This window comes from Propithecus coquereli, unplaced genomic scaffold, assembly GCF_000956105.1.
Source record: "Propithecus coquereli isolate 6110/MARCELLA unplaced genomic scaffold, Pcoq_1.0 Scaffold329, whole genome shotgun sequence".
NCBI classification, from domain to species: Eukaryota; Metazoa; Chordata; class Mammalia; order Primates; family Indriidae; genus Propithecus; species Propithecus coquereli.
In genome coordinates this window covers 1,477,634-1,502,907 of record NW_012148941.1, presented here as the reverse complement: position 1 = coordinate 1,502,907, position 25,274 = coordinate 1,477,634, and the positions used below count along the sequence as shown (strand labels likewise).

The window sequence follows — 25,274 nt, the reverse complement described above, 5'->3', positions numbered from 1 at the left end:
GGAGACTTATTTACCCAAGTCATTTAAGGAAGTCTCTTGTCTAGCTATTAGCTGACCACTAAGATAGCTGAGCAGAGACTTTGGTGACTGTATGTGACAAAAAATACAGATTTTACAGAATTAATCCGGGAAAGACATTAAACAGCAATAACAACAGCAAGCAGTAATAACAAATTGTTGAAGTAATCTGATTTTAAAAGTTGCTTCCTTATATGATGTAAAGTGTCCAGTTTTCAACAAAAAAGTATGAGGCACACAAAGAAATAGGAAAGTATAGTTTACTATATTTTTCACCGTTTGCATTTTCTACGCTAAACTCCCCTCACATAATAGGTATTCAAAACATTACTTGAATTGACTTACATTGACTGGCAGCTGGTTGGAAATAGGTCATTTTCAGAGACCCCATGTATTTTTTTTCTTTTGCAGTAAATGGTTTAATGCTAAGATGAACCTGGTTGTTTTATTATGTCTCCTAGAACAGGGTCCTTATTAAACAATTGTTATTAAAAAAAACCAAAAGCCCTTACATTTGCCCAAATCAGTGTTTATTAGTATCCTGGGAAATTTGAAGGCTCTTTCCTTAGGCAATTATATACAACAAAGCTGCCAAGAAAACTGACTTACTCAGAGATCAGATCACTTTGAAATGTTTCCTATATGAAGTTTATGTTTATAGTTTTGAATTTTAAAAGCACTTGGAGAATTTAAGTATTATATTAATACTTTGCAGATGTCTGTATTTCTAGTGACCTTTAGTCAACTACCCAGATTATCTTGTATTTGACTTCTTTATTGTAACAATTTGAGGATTTTTTGTGTCAGCCTATTAAATGAGTGTTAATGCTACTTATTAGCACATGCTGATAAAAATCTGGCCTCAAATCCGTTCATTTGTGTATATTTTTCTCCGTTTACCATCATACTCTTTTGCTCCAGTGTCTCACACAAAAAAGCGAAGTGAACTTACGAGACTGGCAAGCCTCGAAATTGTGTGTCACTGCAAAGGAAAAGATGCTCACTGAGTTTGCATTGAGGCCAAGTAGGCACCGTTCTGTTGCTGACTCTGGAAAGTGAGTAATTTTGGCACCCATCAGATACAGACTTAAATGAAAGTTATGAGAAGAGGTGGTATATGGATTTTGTATACCCTCCTTGTTCCAAAATTAAAGTGGCTTTCAAAAGTACAAACAATAGTGTAAGATAAATAATAAATGTGAAGATATTAGTAATAGGGACAATATTATTAGGAAAAATAATGCATGCCCTAAGTCAGAAGAGGTAGGTCACAAATTGAGCTTTCAGATTTCTAGCACACAGAGAGAAGAGGCAAACCAAAGCAATAGTGTGTTCTACAATGTACATCAGGTTAGAAAACAAAAACTAGTCACTTAACCATTTATAAGATGTTGTAAAATACTGCACAATGTCCATGACAATATCCTTTTGTAAACAAAACAAATTTATTAGGCCTGCTGTCATCATTAAAAGCAGTCTGTCCAGGGAATGAAACAGTGTCGAGGTAACCAGCTCTCTGCTGATCTGGCTTACTCATGGTTGTGGTCTCGGTTTTATCTAGCATAAGACTCCAATACCCAAATGCCTCCAGGGGCCTGGCACATGAGTAAATACAGTTGTCCCTTGGTATCCAGAACCAACCGCCATGCCAAAATCCATGGATGCTCAAGTCCCTTATATGAAATGGCATAGTATTTGCATATAACCTACGCAGTACTTTAAATCATTTCTAGATTACTTACAATACCTAATACAATGTAAATACTATGTAAATAGTTGTTATACTATTGTTTAGGCAATAATGACCAAAAAAGTCTGTACATATTCAGTACAGACACAACCATCCATTTTTTTTCCCTGAATATTTTTGACTGGCAGTTGGTTGAACTGCCAGTTGATGCAGAACCCACAGGATACAGGGGATGGGGGGAGTACTGTATGTAAATTGGGCTGAGGTGGAGGCCTGGCTGCCCAGAGAGTACATGCTGCACATAAATAGCATTCTGATTCACTTCCATAACGAAAACCCTGGGTGGCTTTAATAAGACACCCTGCAGGCCAAATTGCTCCATTGGAACCCTGGTCTGGAGGAACATATAGTCACTGCTTCTAATTTGAGCTTTGGAAGATACTGAACAGCAGGGAGTTATGGTTGTATTCTCTGATGGGTACCTGGCCTGCAGATGGCTCATCTTGCCAGTTAACTGTGCAGTCGTGTGCTTTACCTGTTGGTCAGACTAGGGAAGAGGTAAAGTTACAGTGTCTTCAGCGGAGGTCATTCGGATTCCAGAGGTAAGGGAAGGGGGCAACTCTCATCAGGCCTTTGGCCTCCAAGGCACCATTTTGGGGCTTATCAAGAGAGAAGCAGCAGATCCAGCATTTGGGGATATGGTGTGTAACTTAGGTGGTAAATGAAAGTCACATATGTGACATATAATTAAGGAATTTTGGCCAAGTTTTGAATATTTGTGCTGACAGAGGAGGACATTGACAAGGATAATCAAAATCAAGCTCATTTTCCTAGCAAGGAAAATGCTTAACATTGGAATGAAGTACTAAAGAACGCCATGAAGTCTTTTCTGGAGCCTTTAAGAATGGCACAGTTTAACAACTATCTGGACAGTCTCTGCAGTTGTATATAAATATACAGTCATACATCGCTTAACAATGGGATATGTTTGAAGAAATGTGTCCTTAGACAATTTCACTGTCAGGTGTACATCATAGAGTGTACTTATACTCAAATGTAGCCTACTACACACCTAGGCTGTATGGTATAGCCTATTGCTTTTAGGCTACAAATCTGTACAGCATGGTACTGTGCTAAATACTGCAGGCAGTTGTAACACAGTATTTGTATATCTAAACATAGAAAAGGTAGTAAAAATATAGTATAAAAGATAAAAAATGGTACACTTATATAGGGCACTTACGGTGAATGGCACTTGCAGGACCGGAAGTTGCTGTGGGTGAGTCAGTGAGTAGCGAGTGAATGGGAAGGCCTAGGACATTACTGTGCACCACTGTAGACTTTATAAACACTGTACACTTAGGCTACACTGAATTTATTAACAAAAATTAAGTAGTTGTGCTACAGCGTCATGAGGTGATAAGAATTTTTCAGTTCCATTATAATCTTATGGGACCATCGTATGTATAGTTCATCCTTGAATGAAAGATCATTATATGGCATATGACTATATATGCACACATTCATATATACATACATACACTTACACACATGCCTACTGGAGTCCTGTTCCCATCTTATGATACTGTGACTTGGTTCCCAGAGCTCCTGGATCTACCTTTCCTTCAGAGTACATCATGCAGTGCATGTATATGCTCGTGTGCTGTATAGTTTTCAGTGATCTAGTACCCGCAAGATCTAAATCTCCAAACACGAGGAAAGGCAGCCTGCTAGTCTATTTTCTAGTACAATGTGATCCCATTATATACAAATTGAATTTTGCAAATTTTGACTAATGACACATAAATAATATTAATAAAAGCTTCACATGTGCAAAATCTCAACAAACGCTTTCACTCATATTATGCATCAAGCTATCTCATATTTTTAGGCTGGCAGGTCAACTGAATTAAAATGCTTTGTCACCTAGTGGCACCACCTTTTCTTACAAACAGAAATACAAACTAACCTTTGGTAATATGTGAACTCTTGTTGTTGATGGAACTTCTTCAAGGATTTTGGTGACATTTCTGTTATTATTTTGACATTCACTGTTGCAATTTAAAATCTATATTATAGTTTTCAAAATAGCATCCAAATGTGCTAAATACTGGTGCTGAAAAACATCCTGAAAATCATTAACTTTGGAACGGAAATTATATGTGGTAAAAGACACAATGACATGGCATGCTGTTAATTTGTGAGATAAAACTGGAGAAGTATTAGAGATAATGCTGATTCAATTAAAAAGCACCAGTAAAGCAAAAATACAACAGAGTGACTACAGATTTATGTGTTCTGAGCATGCATTGCCCAGCCCCTACCTCCAGACTATGGAATAATCAGTCTTTGAATTATGTAAGTTCTTCAGGACCACATCCTATGAATAAAATTCAACCATGCTTTATGAATTCCTGTTATCCAGGCTTGGAAAAGATAGCTTAGGTTGAAAAAGACATATGACAAGGTACTTACTTGTCTGACACTGGGGAGAACGTCTTTAAAGGGTAGAGAATTTTGAAGGTCACCTTTTCCTTCTACTTCTTTGAAGCTAATCAGTAAATATGGAATGAATTATTTTATGCATACCGTCCTGCTTTGTGGTGGGGAAGAAATACATTTCTTGCCTTTCATAAGCTTAAAATATACATGAGAAGTCAAGATTGACAAAAGAGAAAGTTGGAAGAGGATGCAAGACAGTGGCAACCTTTGACTCGAATAATATGAGAGTTGAGGGCTGTGGAGGGGAGACGGTATGGGCTAGGTTTCCTAGTCAAGAGCAGTGGGCCTCTGTCTGGGCCTGGGAGGCTGTGGAAGGGATTTGGGGCTGGGAAAGGATTGAGGAAAGGCACGGGTAAGAGGAGGGTGTGTGCCTGTGTGTGGCGAAAAGGAGCAGATCAAAAGGGGTGAAAGTAATGCTGTCTGGAGTGCTCACCTCCTGGCAAGCCTAGGCAGACCTCACACTTACGTGTGAAGGAAGCATGGTCACCTCCTGGTTGTGGCATCACCCTGAACTCATTCAAAGACCGTTGGTTTTTACATCAAGTAATGTGAAGTGATGTGGCATTTAATAATAATTGCTGGGCCAATCACAGTGACTCACACTTATAATCCCAGCACTTTGTGAGGCCAAGGCAGGAGGATTGCTTGAGGACAGAAGTTTGAGACCAGCCTGGGCAACATAGCAAGACCCCTATCTCTACAAAACATAAAAAAAATTAGCTAGGTGTGGTGACATTCACCTGTAGTGCTAGCTACTGGGGAGGCTGAAGTGGGAGGATTGTTTGAGCTCATGAATTTGAGGTTATAGTGAACTAGAATTGGGCCACTGCACTCCAGTCTGGGTGATAGAGCAAGACCCTGTCTCCAAAAAAACAAACAAACAAAAATCATAGTTGCTTCTAGTTAAATGATGCTTAGGTGCCAGGCACTATTCAAAGTGCCTTCGTAACTCCTTTAATCCTCATAGCAACACTTTGGGGTAGGTACTCTAATTTCTGCCATTTTACAGGTAAGAAAACAAAGGCACAGGGAAGTTAAGTGATTTGCCAAAGGTTTTAAAACTAGTAAGTTGTGGAGCTGAGCATTAAATCCGGGCAGACTGACTCCATAGTCTGTATTCTCACACCCTCATGCCTGGAGACACTCTTGTCAGAAACTTCATACCCTGAGGGAAATGAACTCTCTGCAAACAAGGGGACGTGTTTCCACATAAGAGAAATTACTGTATGGAAAAAATTTAGCAGTGTAATAAAATAATTGCTCAGAAACCCTAAAATTTGTGTTTGGAAACCTGGATACAGAGGAGGGTAGCATTAGCTGATACTGGTTTGAGGAAGCGAGTGTAAGGGGACAGAGAATGGACTGAGTCTGGAAGACCTGGTTTGAGCTCCCCGGCTGCTGGCCCCAGCAGCTGGGCTGTTTCTCCCCAGGGGGGTCACCCCTTCCTCTGGTACTTCAGCCACTGCCAGAGTACTAAATCTGGTTGGGCCATTCTTCCTTCAAAAGATTTATTAAACATCTAATAGGATTTTCACAGTAGTGGATTTATAGGATGCATATGATGAAGCCCCCACCTTAGATTTTGCCTAGAAAGCCTTGTGTAACTTGAGACCTTGCACTCCACCCACTTTCCCACCTGCTTGTGATGCTTGCAGCTTTTTATTTTCCCTTTCTTTTCCTTTCCTTTCCTTTCCTCTTTCCTCTTTTTTTCTTCTTTCTTTCCTTTGTTTAGTAGAGAGGGGGTTTTGCTCTGCTCAGGCTGGTCTCTAACTCCTGAGCTCAGGCCATCCTCCTGCCTCAGCCTCCCAGAGTGCTAGGATTACAGGTATGAGCCACCACGCCTGTCCGCTTGCAGCTTTTTAAAGAGAGATGAAAATACTTAATTTCACAGATAAAAAAAGCTGAAAGTAGCAATGTCTGGTTTACAGGGCTCCTCAGTTAGTGAAAATGGGTTTGTTAAGGGGTTTGGCTTTGTTGGGCAGCCAGTGTGAGTGACTCTGTCAGGTCCTTCCCTTTTAGTAGGGGGGGGAACGTGGAGTCTCAAGGTGTGGAGGCAGGTCAGACTTCGCCCAGGTGCCTGCAGCCTAGTCCCACTATTGTCTAGACTTGAAACTCTTTGAGATTTTTGCACAGGATGACATGAAGCCTGTTTATTCTCACTTGGGCAGGGAGAAACAGAAACTGGGTACCGATGAACTGTAAAAACAGGCCTTAGAGGGTTATAGACTTTTTTTTTTTTAAACAATGCTGACTCTGTGTAAAGGAACATTTTTCCATATTGCTGGTTAGTGAGGTTATGACAGTTTAGTGACTAATGCCCAAGGGGTGTTTGTACCACAAGCCCTCACTGAATGTGAAGTTCCCTCTCCCCCTCTCCCATTAAAGGTTTAGTTGTATCAGATCAATCTATGTTCTATTTATACCTTTGTGGCACTGCTATTCTTAAGAATTAGAGATTTTTTAAATGTATAGCTTTCAGCAAACAGTTGAATGTTTCTGTACCACAGCTAGTTTGTTACAGGTCTGATTTTGAATGCCACCAGTGCTGTTTCTTAGAGATACAAAATCTTTTCCTATATGTTTTGGTTAATTGTAAAACTTGGGAAATTGAAAAAGAGGGGTGGCATTATTTATTTATTTACTTAATTTCTAAATACCTATTGTTTGGCATGTCTAAAACATTAGGAAAATCAGATAATGTATTGGAACAGTTTACACTTATTTGATGAGTCATATATACAGGCATAAAGTTATGGTAGAAATAACATAGAAGAGCAGATGTTTTTATGGAACTTTGTTTATGAAGTGTGTACACATACATTTAAGCTGACTAGGGCAAGTATTTTTATCCTCACTTTACAGATGAGGAAACTGCTCAATGTCAAACAACTAATCAGTAACAGAACTGGCACTCATACCTGTCTTTCCTGTTGTTCCCTGCTGCCTTTCCAGCGTGGACAGTGGAAGGGGGATATTAACTAGGGAGGGAGATGAGTTCGAACCAAACCTTGAAAAGAAATAACATCTTTGAGTTTAGAGGCCAGCACACCTCAGCCAAAACATTGTCAGAAGTCCTCTGACTGTTCCCAACCCTGTTACCCCATTTCACCTGCCTCCCTGGGAGCCTCACCCTCCAGGACGGAGCCGTGCAATAGGGTGAGGTGTCTGTTGCACATATTACTGGGTAATTAACAAGCTCTTGGCTTTGTACTTGTTTTTGAGGCCCAGCCACAAGGCCACATCAAAGTGGCTGACATGTCAACAAGCAGGGCTGGCAAGTTGGAGTGATCCTCTTCATACAAGGAAGAATCCTGGAGGGTAGGAGGCAGGTGAGCACCAGCGTGATGATGACAGATGCTGTTAGAGGGACAGAGACGTGGGCAGACATATAGTACCTCCTCTGTTCTGTGCATGTATTTCAATTAGAGCTCTTAGCGCAAGTTACGTCTTTCCAGCTGGAGACCTGGTATGTAGGAAGTGCTCAGTATTGGTTAAATGATACATTTGCTGCTTTTTAAAAAAGATAGAAATAGGATTTCCCTCCTCTTAGTCTACCTTTCTTTAGTGTGAAAATACTTTCAAAGGAAATATCAAGTCAGTCTCAGCATTTACATTTTGAATATTGTGAATGCAAAGGTAGAGTTTGGCCATCTTTTAATTTGATTTTATTGGTCCTAGGCTAGTGTATTTTAGTTATTGCCATTACATTTCAGAGACATTCCCATCAAGGCTGTTCCTCTGAAGGACTGAAGATAAAAACAACTGAACTTTAAATAGACTCATTAACATTTTAAAGGACACTAAAGGTCATAGCCCAGATGACTGTGGTTAATTTACTCAGAGTTTCAAACCCCTCTTCTTTTCCACTCTTTTTTGGTGGGCTTCAATATGTTCAGGTCTTCCTGTCTAGGATTCCAGCTCTCTTTTCTTTCTGCTCCTCGCGGCATGCGTGGGTTTGATGTGCCAGTGTCTTCAAGGCGACTTTCTTCAGCACTGGATTTGTATGAGGCCTGGGTCTAGTGGTGCCAGGTAGACAAAGATGAGTTACAGGATTCTTCTCCTGAGTCACCACCCCATGAGGGTCCCCACAGTGAGGGACTTGAGTAAGATTCAGAGCAGACCATGCTGGGGGGAGTCAGGATACAGGGGGAGAGGGAGTCCTGGTGAAGTTGGTGTCTAGAAGTGGGCCTTGAAGGAGGAGAAGGAAGGGGAGGAAGTTTATTGGATGCCAGTCTGTTCTCACCACTGTATACGTATTAGTTTTTTTCATCCTTATAACTATCATGTAAAGTACATTCTGTTATTATCTGCATTTTATGCAGAGGAAACTTGACATGAAGCGAAGTTCAGTAGCTTGTCCAAGAGCACATACCTCAATCGGTGTACTGCTGGGATTCCAACGTAAGCAGTCTGGTTGCAGAGTCTGTACTGTGAATTGCTGTCTGGGGCTGAGTGGGATTTGCACAAATGAAGATGAAGGGGAAGCCACAGTGACCAAATATATGGAGGTAGACAAATTGGTTTAGGGCCATTTTGCGGAGGCGCTGGAATCCCACGCTGATGGGATAATTGTAACGGGACAGCACTGATGTTTGTACAGGCTTTATGGGTCTCACTACCTTTGCTGATTGATTCTGTGGAATGTCGTAGTTGTAATTCAGTGGGCTTGTGAAGGTTCTGAGCAGGGGAATGTCATGGTTTGTTCCCTGTCCTGAGTCTTCAGCATTCATTCCCCCATTCATGAATGTGCTTAGGTCTCAGCCTTTGCTGTCCTCTGTCGCCTGCCCCCTGCCCATTCTCTTTCCTTCCCTCTACAGTTACACTCTGGAAAGAGTTTCCTGGGGAGTCACCACTGTTTCTGCCTTTCCACCTCACCCTCCACTCCTCACCGTCCTCCTCTGATCTACCCTGCGTCATCCTACTGGAGCTGTCCTCCCTGAGGTGGCAGTGCCTGGCTCCCTGCTCATTCTGGCAGGACTTTTCAGGCTTATCTTATCCAGTGGTTCTCAACCTGGGGTGATTTTGCCCCTAGGATATATCTGGCAATGCTGGAGATACTTCATGGGGGACATTTGTGTTGTCATTGATGGGGGTGGGGATGCTACCGAACATCCTACAGTGCGCAGGGTGACTCCCACCACAGCCCAGCATACCAGTAGTGCAGAGGTTGAGGAACACTGATCTTACCTGGCACTCTGGGACCTTTCACAGTTCGCTACTCTTAAAACTTTCCCCTGACTGCCTAGACAATTTTCTCCTGACTTGTCTTCCAGTGAATTCTCAGTTTCTTCCTTACCAATCTCTGTGAAGGACTGTTCTCCTCCAGCTTTGATTCCAGTGCCTGCTTCCCTTGCTTTGCTGGTCCTGCATCTCTGCCCACTCCTCACATTCCTCTTGGGCATGTCGTTAGTCCCAGGGATTTGACCTCTGTCTCCAGGCTACTGACTCCACGTCTGTATTCATAGCTCTAGCTCTTTCGTGTTCCACTGAGATTCATGTCTTTCTCCACCTCAGTGGTGCACAAGCACTTCTAACCCAGCAGGTCCAGAAGAGGGCAGGCCAAAGTCTTCTTCATCCAGCCTGCTACTGCTGCGTTTGCCGTCCATCAGTGTGGACACGTGCACACTGAGTCATCCTACACTGCTCCCGAAGCTCGGGCACTCATCATTTCTCAGGCTGGAATACTGCGGCCCCCTCCCTCTGGCCTCCCTGCCTCCAGTTCCATGCCCTACACTGCCACCAGGGGAGCTTTCTAGAAAGAACTCTGAGGCCGAGGGTCTTCCTTTAGCTTCTCACCTATAAGAGAAACAGTCTGAACTACTGTACATGGCATGTGGAACTTCGTGACCAAAGTCCTGACCTTAAAAGGGGCCTTTTGAAAACATGGACATTGGGGTATCGTGACAGGGAAGGCAGGGAGGGTGGAGGGTACAGATATTGAGCATTAGGGTCCAGTGATGCTCACTTCCTGTAATGCACTTCATGGTCCTGCCCTGCAGAGAATTGTCCTGATGCCAGTAGTGCCCTTAGTGAGAAATGGCAGATTTAATTGTTAGCTTCTGCCTATGAAAAGTGAAGAGAAATCCTCAACACTGGTCTTGAGCACTTATTTTAGGGAATGGAAGGCAAAAGAAGAACCAGATGGTAATACAACAGCCCGGATATACGAGGGAGTGGTGAATTGTATTGGAAATTGTAAAAATGCAAAGACACAGTGGGGAGGCTGTTAGTTGTGTTGCTCTGTGTAGTGCCCTTCTTGTCCCGGCTTGTGAGTCATACTCAGCCCCCACTCCACACAGCTGACAGCCCCTAGTTTGGGCTGTGGCATCAGGTCTCCTTCCTTGGTCCTGCACTGCCAGTCTGTCAGTCTTCAGTGTGCCTCCACATTTGGTCAGTTATGTCATCTCTGACTGAGCCCCCCAGCCACCTCTTTACACAGCTGCTTTTGTAAATGAAAACATCCCAAGCTGTGTCTTTCAGTGTTGGCTAATGACAAGAAGAACAGCAACGACATTAATGAACGCTTATGTGCCAAGTACCGTGCTAAACACTTTATAAGTAGTTCTTATTTAATCCTCACAAAGATCTCTACACAGTAGCTACTATCTTAATGCCCATTTATAGTTGAGGAAATTGAGGATTAACCAAATGAAGTAACCAGTCCACTTTTACACAGCTAGTATTCCATGGAACTGGGACTTACACAGGCCTTTTTTTTTCCCCCCCCATTTTAAAAATAGATTTTATTTTTTAGAGCAGTTTTAGGTTTACAGAAAAAATTGAAAGTATGGAGAGTTCCCATAGACCTCCTGCCTCCCTCCAACCTTCCCCACTATCAACACAAAATGGTACATGCGTTATAATGGATGAATCTACATCGATACATTGTTACTCAGTTCCATAGTTTGTGCTTTACTCTTGGTGTTGTACATCTTACGGATTTTGAGAAATGTATGACATGTATCCACCATTATAGTATACAGAAAAATTTTACTGCCCAAAAAATCCTCTGTGCTCCACGTGTTCATCTGTCTTTACCCCTCTCACCCCTGGCACTCACTTATTCTTTTACTGTCTCCATCATATCTTTTTGACATTTTAAAAAATAAGTTCTCAGCTCAGGTATTCAGTTATCACTGAGAAGTTAAAAGGAATTAGTGGAGTTCCAGTCTCCATAAATCACATTTATTCCTTAAGAAATGGGTTTTACTTTGTGTCACCTTGTTTTCCTTTTTTTCTGAGAACCTGCCTGGCTGTTTGGAACCCTGTGTGTGGGGCGTATGTTTAAAGATAGGGTACAGATACCTCCTCCTCACTTTCTGTCCTAATAGCTTTGGGAGAGTTCTGGCTTTTTTCCTTTACAACCTGGTAATAAAATTCTGAGTAGACCAACAATTCGTTTGACCAAATATCCCTGCCATTAGGTGTCAGACTGCTCTAGAAGAGAATTGGAGATGAGGCTGGGCTATTTTCTAGCTTCTTGTATTTAGGACAACCTAAAATCTGTGATAAAGGGCTTTGAGGGCCCTTTGGGAGATAACCACCAGAATTGGTTGGTTAAGTGGCCTCATCTTATTATTTCCTAGTTCACTGGAGTGGTCCTTTTTAAAGGAACTCTGGAATTGCCTGTCGTTACACCCACATCTTAGAACAACCTCATACCATACCGTTGCAAGTATGGTATGTACGTACAGCTTGAATATCCCTTATCAGAAAATCCAAAATCCAAAATCCAAAATGCTCCGGTGAGCGTTTCTTTCAGCGTCATGTTGATACTTAAAAAGTTTTGGATTTTGCAGCATTTCAGATTAGGGATCCTCCACCTGTACTGACACGCAGCTAATTGCACTGTGAAAGATTTGGATTTTTTTGAAGCTTGTTGGTATGTTTTTCAGCAGATAACAATATCAGAAAATAAATTCCTTGGCACATCATACCAGAAGAAAATGGTAAATGTTTTCCAGTCCTGTCTGGTGTTTTTTCCAGTGGTAGAAATCTTGACACCAAGAAAATTGTTCCTGTGGCACGAATGGGCTAGTGTGGATCATAGCTCTGCTCTCTGCATTGGTGTCAGCTTGGATGCCCATGTGCTGTGACCTGAATCTCTCTCTTTCTCTCTGTTCCCACCCCAGAAGCCCCCTGTGCCACGCCCCTGATCTGCAGCTTCGGGAGGCCGGTGGACCTGGAGAAGGACGACTACCAGAAGGTGGTGTGCAACAACGAGCACTGCCCCTGCAGCACCTGGATGCACCTGCAGTGCTTCTACGAGTGGGAGAGCAGCATCCTCGTGCAGTTCAACTGCATCGGCCGGGCGCGCAGCTGGAACGAGAAGCAGTGCCGCCAGAACATGTGGACCAAGAAGGGCTATGACCTGGCCTTCCGCTTCTGCTCCTGCCGCTGCGGCCAGGGCCACTTAAAGAAGGACACGGACTGGTACCAGGTGAAGCGGATGCAGGACGAGAAGAAGAAGAAGTCTGGCTCGGAGAAGAACACAGGGAGGCCCCCTGGCGAGGCTGCAGAGGAGGCAAAAAAGTGCAGGCCCCCGAATAAGCCCCAGAAAGGCCCGAGCCACGACCTGCCCCGGCGGCACTCCATGGACCGGCAGAACTCCCAGGAGAAGGCGGGCGGCGCTGCGGCCTACGGCGCCCGCTCCCCGTGCGGCTCCCCGGGCCAGTCCCCGCCCACCGGCTATTCCATCCTGTCCCCCGCCCACTTCAGTGGGCCCCGCTCCTCGAGGTACCTCGGGGAGTTCTTAAAGAACGCCATCCATCTGGAGCCTCACAAGAAGGCCCTGGCCGGGAGCCACGTGTTCAGAAACGCCCACTTTGACTACAGCCCGGCCGGGCTGTCTGTTCACAGGGGGGGACACTTTGACGCCCCCGTGCAGTTCCTGCGCCGGCTGGACCTCTCCGAGCTCCTCGCTCACATCCCCAGGCATAAGTTGAACACTTTCCACGTGCGGATGGAAGACGACGCCCAAGTGGGCCAGGGGGAGGATCTGCGGAAGTTCATTCTCGCAGCGCTCAGCGCCAGCCACAGGAACGTCGTGAACTGTGCGCTGTGCCACCGGGCGCTGCCGGTGTTCGAACAGTTCCCACTGGTGGACGGAACTCTGTTCTTAAGCCCGTCGAGACACGATGAGATCGAATATGATGTTCCTTGTCACCTTCAAGGTATAGGTGTTAATTCACCTTGCCTGCTTTCTGTTTGTTAAAAACCATACAGCCAACGAGAAGAAATTGCTCTATTTTGGCTTAATCTTCACTGATTTCCTATTTGTTCCAGTCAGGTGCTAGGTAACATTGGACTATTTCAGCTAGGCCCAGTGAGGTGGTGGTGATTTTTTTACTCTGATGTCACTGTACCACGTACAGTTGTCCTGGTGGGGTAATTTTTTTGTTGTTGTTGTTCTGCTGTAATTTGAAGAGAGGATTGCTGGTGTATATTTTTTTGTAATTGGGAGGAAATTTAGAGAAGGAATTGCATAATTGTCACTTGTTGTAAAGTAGTTGCCTTTGAAACCTATTTTAATGTGCCCAGCAAGCTATGTATTCTCTTTGATCCTTGTAAACATAACAGTGAGGATGAGTAGGGGTCAGGAAGGGTGGAGGTGTTTTTAGATTAGTGGAGTTAATTTTGAAATTTATGAAGGATGGGACTGTCTTGATAGCGAATAGAGGATTATCAGAAGCTCAGACATTAGCCTGGTGGTGGTGGAGGGAGGGGGACAGTGGGGAAGCTTATTATGAATGACATACAAGGATTTGGGTACATTTCAGCCATAAATTGAATGACAGGGGTTGGTTAGTATAAGTGAGAAATCTGACAATTCATGTAAAACTACTGAACTTCCATAAAGATGAGAGGCATAATGTATAACATGCTTATACTTTAAATGTATGCTAAAGAAGTAGTAAAGGTGGTGTATCCTCACCTGCTTTCTTCCCACCAGCCCCTGCTGTCTCATTTCCCTAGAGACACTTTCAAATCAACCAATTCTTCAGGTTTTTAACATCAAATTTTTAAATAGTGCTGTCTTCATTCTCCAATTTTTGATATTATCTGTTGACTCACTTTTAAGGTGGATGACTACATATCCCCCTTCTCTTTTCTTTCTGGATAATACCTCGCAATTCTTGGTTAAATCCTTAATGCGTTTACTGTTGTATGTAAGTATTTAATGTTGAGCCAAGAAGTATGGGGTTATTTCTTCTTATAGAATACGATATATCCTAGGATACCTTTCATTTTTATTAGAGTTAATGATTGATTACATTTTCATTTGCATGGTTTTTTTTTTTTTTTTTTTTGAAGCTTTGGGTAGTTCTCACTCTCCAGCAGCTTCACAAACCACCTTGCAAAAACATTTCCACATACCTGTCAGACATTTTTTGGAATTTTTTTCTTTTCTGAAAATATCCTTCGTGGAGACATCAATCTTCCTGCTCCTGCCTGTCCTGGCAAACACAGGACCTGCTGTTCTATACTCTGTTCTCCTAGGAATGCCTTCATTTCTCTCCTGTTTTTTATCTTGTTTCCTAGATCCCGTATTTTTATTTTCTTGGTGTATTCCCTCAATTCGTTAGGAAACATCTCCCAGGAGCTTTGTGAGAAGGGGAGCATGGGAGTTGCTGATTTGAGATTTTGAAAATCTGAACGTATCTTGGTTCTTGATTGCTGTTTAGCTAGGCATAGTCTTCTAAGTTATAAATATTTTCACCTTGGAGTTTTGAAGGCATTCTTTATTGCCTACTATCTTAAAATGTCCCTGTTGAGAAGTCTGATATTCCTGTGCTGCCTCCACCTCCACCCTTCTCTGAAGGTTTTAAGATTTTCTCTTTATATCCCTAATATTCTGAAATTTCACCATAATATGGTTTTTTTTTTCCTCCATTCATTGTGCTCTGTGTACTCTGTTGGCCCTTTGATTTATGGTCCTCCATCTGGAGAAATTTTCTTTTGTATTACTTCTTTGATAATTTCCTCTTCACTATTTTCACTTAAAAAACCTGTGGAACTAATCAGGTATTGGACTCCTAGATCTTTTTCTTTGTGGGGGTGGGGGAATCCTTTATACACACAGACATATGTATACGTATACACACATATCAATATATTTGACCCTGTTTATCTCTTTGCTTTATGGAAAATTTCTTTGCCCTTATATTCCAGTATTTTTACTGAATTTAAAATTTTCTGTTCTTATATTTTGAATTTCCAAGAGCTCTATTTTTAATAGCATCCTGTTCTTCTTTCATGGATACAATTTCTTGTGTTGCCTTTCTGAGCAAGAAAGGGAGCTGAAATTGCAGGAAGTGTAGTCTCATTTGTTTTGATAATTTTATCTATCCCCCTCGTATCTTTTAGCCTTTGTTATAAAGTGGAGTGCTCCAAAATTTAGTGGTTTAAAACAGTGATGATTTAGTGATTTCTTACAAATCTGTGGGTTGATTAGTTAGGACAGTTAGGTTGGCCTAGTAGTCCTCAGCTGGAGTGCTTGTCTATGTTGTGTGTGGTCTTTCATCTTCCAGTAGGCTAGTGTGGGCTTTTTCACATGACGTTCCCAGGACAACCTTCAGGAGATTAGAGTGGAAGCTGCAGGGTCTCTCTCTGGTGGCTTAAGCTTGGAACCGAGTGACATCGCTTCTATTAATTTTTGTTCATCAATTTAAGTCCTTAAGGCTAGCCCAGGTTCACAGGATGTTAAAGTATTCTGCTGCTTGATGGAAAGAGTTGCATAGACTTTATGGTTGTTTGTAATTTACTGCACCCACTATTTCCCTTTCAGCGCTTCATCCTACCCTCCCCAGTGCTTGTCCAGTTTGAGAGCTAAACCGTTTGCCATTCCTCCTTCCACTTTCTGACCTCACATATTTTGGTTCACAATTACAGGCACCTCATTGTTTCATGGAAGATGTTGTTTCTTTTCTTCATCCTGCTTGGGGGTAATTTTAGAGGGAAGAGGATGGAAGCACCTTTACTTCATCTTAAAACTTGAAACATTCTTTATGAAAATGAATGAGGGTAGGAGGGTACATAGGTAGAGGGTAGATGAGAGTAGGATTGTTCTTTTTCTATTCATGGTGGACAAATTCTTTTGATGTAATCCATTCATCAGTTGGGTCCTTGCCTGTCATCAGTGTATATTTTAGCATATGAGATGCTTTTATAAAATGTAATTAATTTTACTAGGCCTGAGGTTCTAGTACCACATGTGGAACTAGGAAGACCTGGATTTTGTATACCTTAAGTGTCTTGTAATTTCTAAAGGGGAATGAGCCACCTTGGGCTGGTTAATCAAGGGAGGCAGTGAGAAGGCATATGTGAAAAGGTGGGCTGTATGTTAATAGGCAGAGGATCTAGCCATGTCAGGTGTTTGTGGATGAGGAGAAGGAGCAAGTGAGCAAAGAAAGGGCAGTGGAAGAAAAAAGGACAGGTTGTGATCAGGAGCTAGGGAGAGAACTGTCTGGTTGGAGCCAGGTGTCCTAGAGTGGAAAATGAGGAGGATAGTTAGAGAAGGATGGGGGGTGGGGTCCTTTTAACCCATAATGAAGAGCTTTGCCGTGTTGTTTTTGAATATGAATTGAAGGGTTTTTGTTTTTTTTTTTAAAGCAGTCACGTGGGGAAAAGTTTGAAAGGGGTGAGACCTAGAGAGAGAGTTGAAACTTTATTTCTCTAGCCTAGGTGTGAGGAGGTAAGAGACTGCAGGGTGGGGCCAGTGGATGGAAAAGAGGGGGATATCTTTAAGAGATTATTTTAAAGAAAATTACAGCTTTGGGTTCACCTTGACTGTAAGGATGAAGAGGAGTCCTTGTTGGCTCACTTTTCTTCTAGACCAGAGAAATGGTGTAATCACAGAGGTAGAGAAAGATGGGAAAAGGAACTGATTTTAGGGGACAGGGGATGAAATCTGTGTGTGTTGGGTTTGAAGGGGTATTGGGACTTCTGTGTGGAGATGTCTTGCAAGCATGGCTAGAAATAAGCACTTGGGATGGACACTGTGGAGCTTATTTTATGACAGTGGTGGTTAAAATCCTGAGAGTGGAAGAGCTCTTGAATGGAGAGAAGAGAAAAAGAAAAGGAAGAGGATGTGACAGAGCCCACAACTAATCTAGAGGGTAGTTACCAGGGAGAAGATGGAGAAAAAGGTGAAAATTAGATAGGCCTGAGTCCTAGTGTGTGTATGTGTGCACACATGCACATAAATACAAATGGTGTGTTAGGTATGCACTACAAAGATATTGAGAAGTCGAGCTGTTGATTATGAAATCTGAAGATGACGGTGTTTAGTCAGTTCTGAAGAAGTCATCAGTGCCACAAGTGAGGCCTTGACCACTTATCAGTGTTTTTATTGCCACATCTTAGAGAAGTCCATGTGCTTTTATTTATAGTAAGCTAGTTTAAATCATTTCTTCATCACACAGTCCCGACCATGTGTTCTTTGAAGCATTTTCAACTCCAATGGAAAGGCCACGTTCCAGGCCACAGGATTAAACAGCCTGCAGTTGATTATGTGCTGCAAAGTGCTTACTCTCCTCCGTGGTACACCCTGTGGGTTGTCACTCCTGTGCCCTGCCCTTTACCCCTTGCTGCCCTCACCCAACTCCGCCTCTGGCCTCTGTTCTCATTCTTCCTCTGAAAAAATGTTTCGTTTGGTTTTAATAGTTTATTAAGATTGATCTAATTAGGACATTCTTTTATTGGGCTTCTTTACCACTTTGAACCACATGTGATTGTTTTCTCAAGAATCTGCTTTTTGTTTAAACTCAAAATCCTAGGGTTTAGGCATTTAGAATTCTCTATACTTGGGACAGCGTATAACTGAGACAAATGTAGAGACTCAGACCAGGCCAGATGCTCCTGTGAGTTTGGCTGTATGTTAGGAGTCTGACATGAGTTTAAGTCTGTACTTTGGACTTTGCTACTTACTGTGAATTTGGGCAAGCTGCCCATGCTCTCTAACTTCAGTTCCTTCTACCTTTAGTGGGAGTAACAGGAATTTGCTTTATAGTGTTACTGTGAGAGCTAAATGAAATGATTCACGTAGAACTTGTAGCACAGTGCTGGACTCTTGGTAAGTACTCAGTAAAAGTGACTTGTCTTCATTGTCATGGTCATTGTTATCAGCACCTGGCTTCTGTGTCCACCCCTGCCCTCACCCTTCCTGGCAGCAGCTGGAGAATTGCAGTAAGTCTAGGACAGATGGAGACTGCAGATGTCTCCTAATACTTCCCTGTGGCTCCTAATACTTGAACTGACTTCCTGACATGCCCCCAGGCCACTCAGAATGGGCATAGCGTGTGAGACCTTTTTATTTCCAGTGCCTTAGCCCAGCATTGGGTGGTATTGTAAGAAGAAGCACTTGTTACCCTAACCATTTTTGGCATAGAGGCCCCCAAGGTTATGCTGTCTTTGGCTATTAACATGCCCTATCCATTCACCCAACGCACATTTAGAGAGTTCTTTCCACATTCCAGACTTTGGACTAGATGCTGAGTCCAGGAAGATGAAAAAGACATGGTTTTTGTCCTCAAAGAGGGAGAGAGTCATGTAAGCAAATACAGTAGAAGGATTTTCTCTGAATACCATATATAGGGGTAAGAAGCAGTTTGGTCCTTACTACTTGAGTGGGGAAGACCCGCAGTCTAACTGATAGTAGTGAGCAGCATGTTCTGAGTAAGAAGCCACTTAGGAGGATGTGTTTTCCTGATTCCTGGAGCTCCCTGGTTTCCACAGAGAGCAGAAATGTTGCTCTCCAGATCCTAGACATTCTGATTCTTGCACAGTTACTTGAATAGGACTATAGCTGGCACCAGCTGGGACCCTTCCATACAAACTAGGATGGCATCTTTCCTTTACAAGCATTATGATGTTGATAAATAATGGAGGAATGTGGTTGTAACTTTAAGAACCAAGTAAATATTAATAATAAGACATTGAACTTCTTTTAAAAAAATCACAAGGAAGCTATAATTCTGGTTCCTAAATTAGATATGGTGATGGTTGAGCAATTTTGGGGACAAGGACAGTTAACGTAGTAATTTTGGCTGTGGTGTAATTCTGGACTGTCAATTCCAAGACAGACATTGACTTTTTTTATGATGGGAATTGGTGGGTGAGAGCCCATGACAAGACCAATGATGTTGGTTCAGTCTCCGTATGCCATGCCGTGACTTCTGAGCAGTCCTTGCATGAATACAGTACAGGCTGGTTTTGATTATGTGTGGCTTTGTTACCGGAATTTGGATGGACATATTATGTAAACCTAGCAGCTCTTTTTGGAGGAATGAATTAAAGCAAGTTTTTATAAACTTGAACCTGAAGGTACATGTTTTATGATAATTAATAATTATTCTAAAAGAACAGTTTGTGTGATAAATATATTTAGCTTTTTATGTTTATCCAAATGATAAAGTATTTGCTTATAATTGGTAGATGAAGTATTTTTATCCCTTTTGGACATAAAATGTGATTTCCATGATGGCTGCTCTGAGCTTTGTGTCTTCTGTGCACAGGGAGACTCATGCACCTGTATGCAGTATGTGTGGACTGCCTGGAAGGGGTTCACAAGATCATCTGTATCAAGTGTAAGTCGCGATGGGACGGTAGCTGGCACCAGCTGGGCACCATGTACACCTATGACATCCTGGCCGCCTCTCCGTGCTGTCAGGTTGGTATCGACCCCACCGAGGGGAGCAGGAGCAGTGGGTGATATTAGGCTTCTGTCCCCAAGTAAATAAAAGAAGATACTTCTGACAGTAAAGAAGAAATTCAGTCATAAAACCCTCAAAGTCCAGCAAAGATGGCTGATTTACTACTTTGTGATGTAGCCATTTAGTGGAATACTGTACAGTCATTAGAAGGCATATTATAGAATGAGATATAATTATGTAGGAAGTATTTCCAGTACATTAAGTCAAAAAAGCAGGTTATAACATGGCATAATAACATGCTTGCATCTGAACATGAAAAGGGATCTGCTAATGTGTTACGAGGTGGTTACAGACTGGTCTGGTGGTAGGAGGCTGAGGGATTCCTTTGGTTTTCTTTCTGTTTGCATATATTTTCTAATATTTTGTATGATTAGCTTATACTAAATTTCTAATGAGAAAAAATTATTATTTAACAGGAAGAAGAAAGTTTCACTTTCTTCAGGAGACAGGATTTTCTTGTTTCTTTTCTGTGGGATAGTGCAATTACCAGGAATTGTCTGCTTTGTAAGGTGTTTGAGGTTGACATGAAAGATTTGTAGCCCTGAAAGCACTTGAAGAGGAGGCATTTTCTGGTGCTAAGAGAACATCTGAAATTTAGCTGTCATCAGGAAAACAGGGAAGTGTTAATATTATCATATGAAAGCACATTAAATAAACCCATAGAAACACAGTAGACAAAATCCTTGGAAATATCTTGGTTTATTTCCAAGCATTTGGGGAAGAAAATAACTTGCTGTATAATTCCTTGATATTCATGTGTAGGAGAGAAATTTTCCTTTGCTCTCCAGTGTCCAAGGCCTGGCTTTTAATACAAATAACTGGTTATAGTTAGTTATTAGTTACTGCATAGTTTAGTATTTTTAAAAAGAGAATATCCCGGCTGGGTGCGGTGGCTCACGCCTGTAATCCTAGCTCTCTGGGAGGCCGAGACGGGCGGATTGTTTGAGCTCAGGAGTTCCAAACCAGCCTGAGCAAGAGCGAGACCCTGTTTTCTACTAAAAATTAGAAAGAAATTAATTGGACAACTAAAAATATATAGAAAAAATTAGCCGGGCATGGTGGCGCATGCCTGTAGTCCCAGCTACTCGGGAGGCTGAGGCAGGAGGATCGCTTGAGCCCAGGAGTTTGAGGTTGCTGTGAGTCAGGCTGACGCCACGGCACTCTAGCCCGGGCAACAGAGTGAGACTATGTCTCAAAAAAAAAAAAAAAAAAAAGAGAGAATATCCTTACTATTTCAGTTTATTCCAAAGATGACTGTATCTGTTGAATTGAAAAGTTGTTAGAGTCAGTATTTCAGCTATATCTCATATATACTAATGTTTTGCAGAAGAGAAATATGGTCATGAGAGATCTAAATGGTCATCCGTAGTCTGCCCATCCTTTGATTCCAGATAGGATTGGCTAATTTTATGCTAGTTCTAATGCATTGACCACATTTTTTATTGATTTCTTTAGAGATAGGATCTTGCTCTGTCACTAGGCTGGAGTACAGTGGTGTGATCATAGCTTACTGTAGCCTCAGACTCCTGGGTTCAAGTGATCCTCCTGCCTCATCCTCCTAAGTAGATGGGACTACAGATGCACACAACTGTACCTGGCTAATTTTTTTGTTTTTCATAGAAACAGGGTCTCGTTGTGTTGCCCAGGCTGGTCTCAAAGTCCTGGTCTCAAGTGATCCACCTGCCTCTGTGTCCTAAAGTGCCGGAATTACAGGTGTGATCCACCACACCCGGCCAACCACATTTTTATTTTTAAATTTAGCCTTGGAAATGAGATATCACAGTCTTTTAGTTATTTACTATAGCATTTTATTATAGTTTTTGTGCCTTAATGCCAACTCTTAAGATGAGAGAAACCACAGGAAGTGGCTCCCCTCTCTGCACACACACCACAGAGGGTTATTTTTTAAGTTAAAGAAATAAGGAAGTGAAAGAAGGTTTGGGCCTGTCAGCTCAAAGAATATTAGCATTGGAAAGGACGTGGGCAATCTAGTGCCGGCTCCTTGTCTTCCACATACAATGGAGGCCTCAAAAATGTGAATGCTTTACCCACGGCTACACAAATTGTGGTCCTGACAAAAACTTCAAATTCCCATTCTCGTGTTCTTTCTACTGTACTACGGAAAGGCAATGGGATTAGCTCTGTATCTTTAGGGAGAAAAACAGGCTACACCCAGCCTCTTAGTACTCACTATACACTGTATTTTTTCCTTAAAACAATTTAAGCCCAGACCTTTATCTGCTGGCCCCCTACTATTATAAAAAGGAAAACATGTTTGATTGATGTTTTTTTTTAAATCAATTGACAATATTCCTGTAAGGATACAAGTGTTAGACACTATTAAAGTATCAAGAGAAATCTTCTAATAAGACGGAGCCAAAAATAAATAATTGCTTATTAGAAAAGTATAACAGGTTAAAGAAAGGTTTGCTTTTAGAACCTCACTTGTAATGTTCAGAGAGATTAGTGGTTTGAAGGAGTTTATCTCAGGTTATAGGAAAGCAGTTCATATAATGGCTGAAAGCAAGCTGTGGGGCAGGCTACTCTGGTTCCGGTCTCAGTTCTTCTGCTTTCTGACCATGACCTCGGCCTTGGCGCTTTATCACTGTGTGCCTCAGTTTCATTTTCTAAAACGCAGAGGATACTACCTACCTCACAGTGTTTCTTTTTTGTTTTGTTTTATTTTTTTTTTTGAGACAGAGTCTCCCTCTGTTGCTCAGCTAGAGTGCTGTGGTGTCAGTCTAGCTCAAACTCCTGGGCTCAAGCAATCCTCCTGCCTCAGCCTCCTGGGTAGCTGGGACTTACAGGCATGCGCCACCATGCCCGGCTAATTTTTTCTATATATTTTTAGTTGTCCAATTGATTTCTTTCTATTTTTAGTAGAGACGGGATCTCGCTCTTGCTCAGGCTGGTCTCGAACTCCTGAGCTCAAACAATCCACCCACCTCGGCCTCCCAGAGTGCTAGGATTACAGGCGTGAGCCACCGCGCCTGGCCCCTCCCAGTGTTTTGACGATAAATTGAGAGTATACTTTTCTCTTGCATTTAAAAAATGAATCTATACCAAGAGTCTATTTTACTTGTCATTTCTGGTTTTCCACTTAAGTCCTGGCACGTTGCTGAAAGGTGCCGGGACTGTGCCGCTGCAGAGAGGCTGAGCGTGAGTGAAGTCGCGGCGTGCTGGGGAGTTCAGGATCCTCCGGATCAGCACAACTCTTCTTCCTGGATTGCCAACTTTACTCGAGTATTTTAGGGAAATCTTATTTTTACATCAAAGAAAACACAAATGTATGGAGTAGAATGAAAAATGTATGTGGATTTTAAAAATAAACCCAGAATCTTCAAAGAAGTTTCATGCAGGTTTGGGTGAGGGAAGTCAGCTTCAGGCACTGTTAGAATCCAGAGGGAAGGGTTTCCTATTGTCAGGGGAACTTTAGTGGAGAAGATTAGACAGTACTGGAATTTTCTTCTTACCAGGGTGTGAAACGACTAGCAGTGCTGCATATCACAAGAGAAACTGGGAGTCTTCTAGGCATCCCCTGCTTTGGGTAGTAAAAGGAATGCTTTACTAAACCCTTGACCATTTTCCCAGCATTTTGGTTTAGATGACTTTGACAAGTGTTGCGAAGCCAAAGGGTGTTGTGGCTCATGGTGTCTGTTTTCCCCAGGCCCGCCTGAACTGTAAGCACTGCGGAAAGCCCGTGATCGACGTGCGCATCGGGATGCAGTACTTCTCCGAGTATAGCAACGTCCAGCAGTGTCCACACTGTGGGAACCTGGACTACCATTTCGTGAAGCCATTTTCCTCCTTCAAAGTTCTTGAAGCTTATTGATGAAAGCTTTGCTTTAGTAATAGCTATTTTATTGATATTATTACTTTATTACATATCTTTTATAGGGAAACATTCTGTGACATTGATTTCTTTTCTAATTTAAAGGAGAGTTACTTTATGTATGTGCGCCACTAAAACGCGGCTGCCCCTTGCCCTGTCTCGATTCCTGAGTGTTAGTCTGTGGTTATGACCAGAGCCCAGGTGGGGAGTCCTGTGAGTTCGGGTAGGGCTCACTCTCACTCAGAGTCTCTGATGCAGCTTTAAGGTGATGGGGGGAGGATGGCATGAGTTGAAGAAAGGGATTATGTGGTTGAAGACTAAAAGCATGACAGGAGTTGGCAGAAAACTCTTACTAAAATCTTAACTTTCTACAGACCCACTTTTAGATCTTCCCTGGGCCTTGGGAAACGTGTGACAAGTGAATGTAAGTGTCTGCCTGGAGAGCAAACAGTGTATTAGTCCATCTCGGCTTAGTGTCCTGCAGCACATGCTGCCATGCAGTTTACTCACACCAATAGATGGTTCGAAATTGGCACAAGTGCTGTTTCTGTCACTGTTGTAATTTAACAGTCAATTTTTCATGCTGAAAATAACACCCAAATTGTAACACATACTAAAGATACTGGTATTGCAAATATTTTTAGGTAAGCTGACCTATAACAGAGAATATATGAAATGAATTTCTAAATAATGCATACTGACTTGAGGGCACAGAGGCAGAGTTCTCTTATTTGAATTGTGTCTTTGAAGTTCGTCAGAATAGCTCTTAAAGGGAATCCATGAATAACATGATTTGGGCAGTGATGATTTATACAAGTGACACCATCAGTGCCATTTGCTGTCAGATTCTTCTGAGAGGTAAATCTCACAGCCACAGAATCTAACAGGTGAGTTTCAGAAGCAAAAATTGCCATATTTATTGTCCCCAGATTTGCTATTGCCACATTTAGCCTATTTGATACTGAGTTTCCAAAATCAAAGATTTGACCTTAGGAGGGAAAGGAAAAACATTGTCTGAGAGGATGATAAAGAAAAGAATAATTTTAATATTTCTTTAAAAAGTGTGTTTTACTTTGAAAAATCACTGATTGTAATGTATAACAGTATGTTTGAAAATAGATCATTCTAAAGATCTCATAATACCTTACTGTTGGTGAAAAAAGATGATCTTATACAGAACTTGATCAGAGCATTGGGCATTCCAAAATACAACCTTCTGTTCATTAGATCTTAATGATTTAAATAGACTGACATCCTATACCCTTACAGAATTGGAATATGATTTCTCAAAAATGAATTTGGTAATTGCATGTATGATATGGATATATGCTAAAAGAATGCTGGAAACATAATTATTTTATGGATAGCCAAATTTGGGGTGGATGTAAACATTTTATATTACTCATTTGGTTTATACCATTTTTTTCTCAGTGGGGTTTTTCATTTCAGAAGTATTTAGGCATTATTGCAAGTGAGTTTCAGTTCTACATGAAATATTTGATGTTTTGTTTGAAACAGC

General features: G+C 41.9%; 1 protein-coding gene across 1 annotated transcript in view; it reads left to right on the top strand.

The window, feature by feature from the left end:
• The window catches only part of HECA (headcase homolog (Drosophila)), a 43,850-nt gene extending 19,129 nt beyond the window's left edge, over window positions 1–24,721 (top strand). The window contains exons 3-5 of the mRNA XM_012650481.1: window positions 12,343–13,383; window positions 19,726–19,880; window positions 23,591–24,721. Coding sequence (XP_012505935.1) covers window positions 12,343–13,383; window positions 19,726–19,880; window positions 23,591–23,755 — 1,361 coding nt within the window. The 3' untranslated portion in view covers window positions 23,756–24,721. The remainder of the gene's footprint in view (window positions 1–12,342; window positions 13,384–19,725; window positions 19,881–23,590) is intronic.
• The last annotated feature ends 553 nt before the right edge of the window (window positions 24,722–25,274 follow it).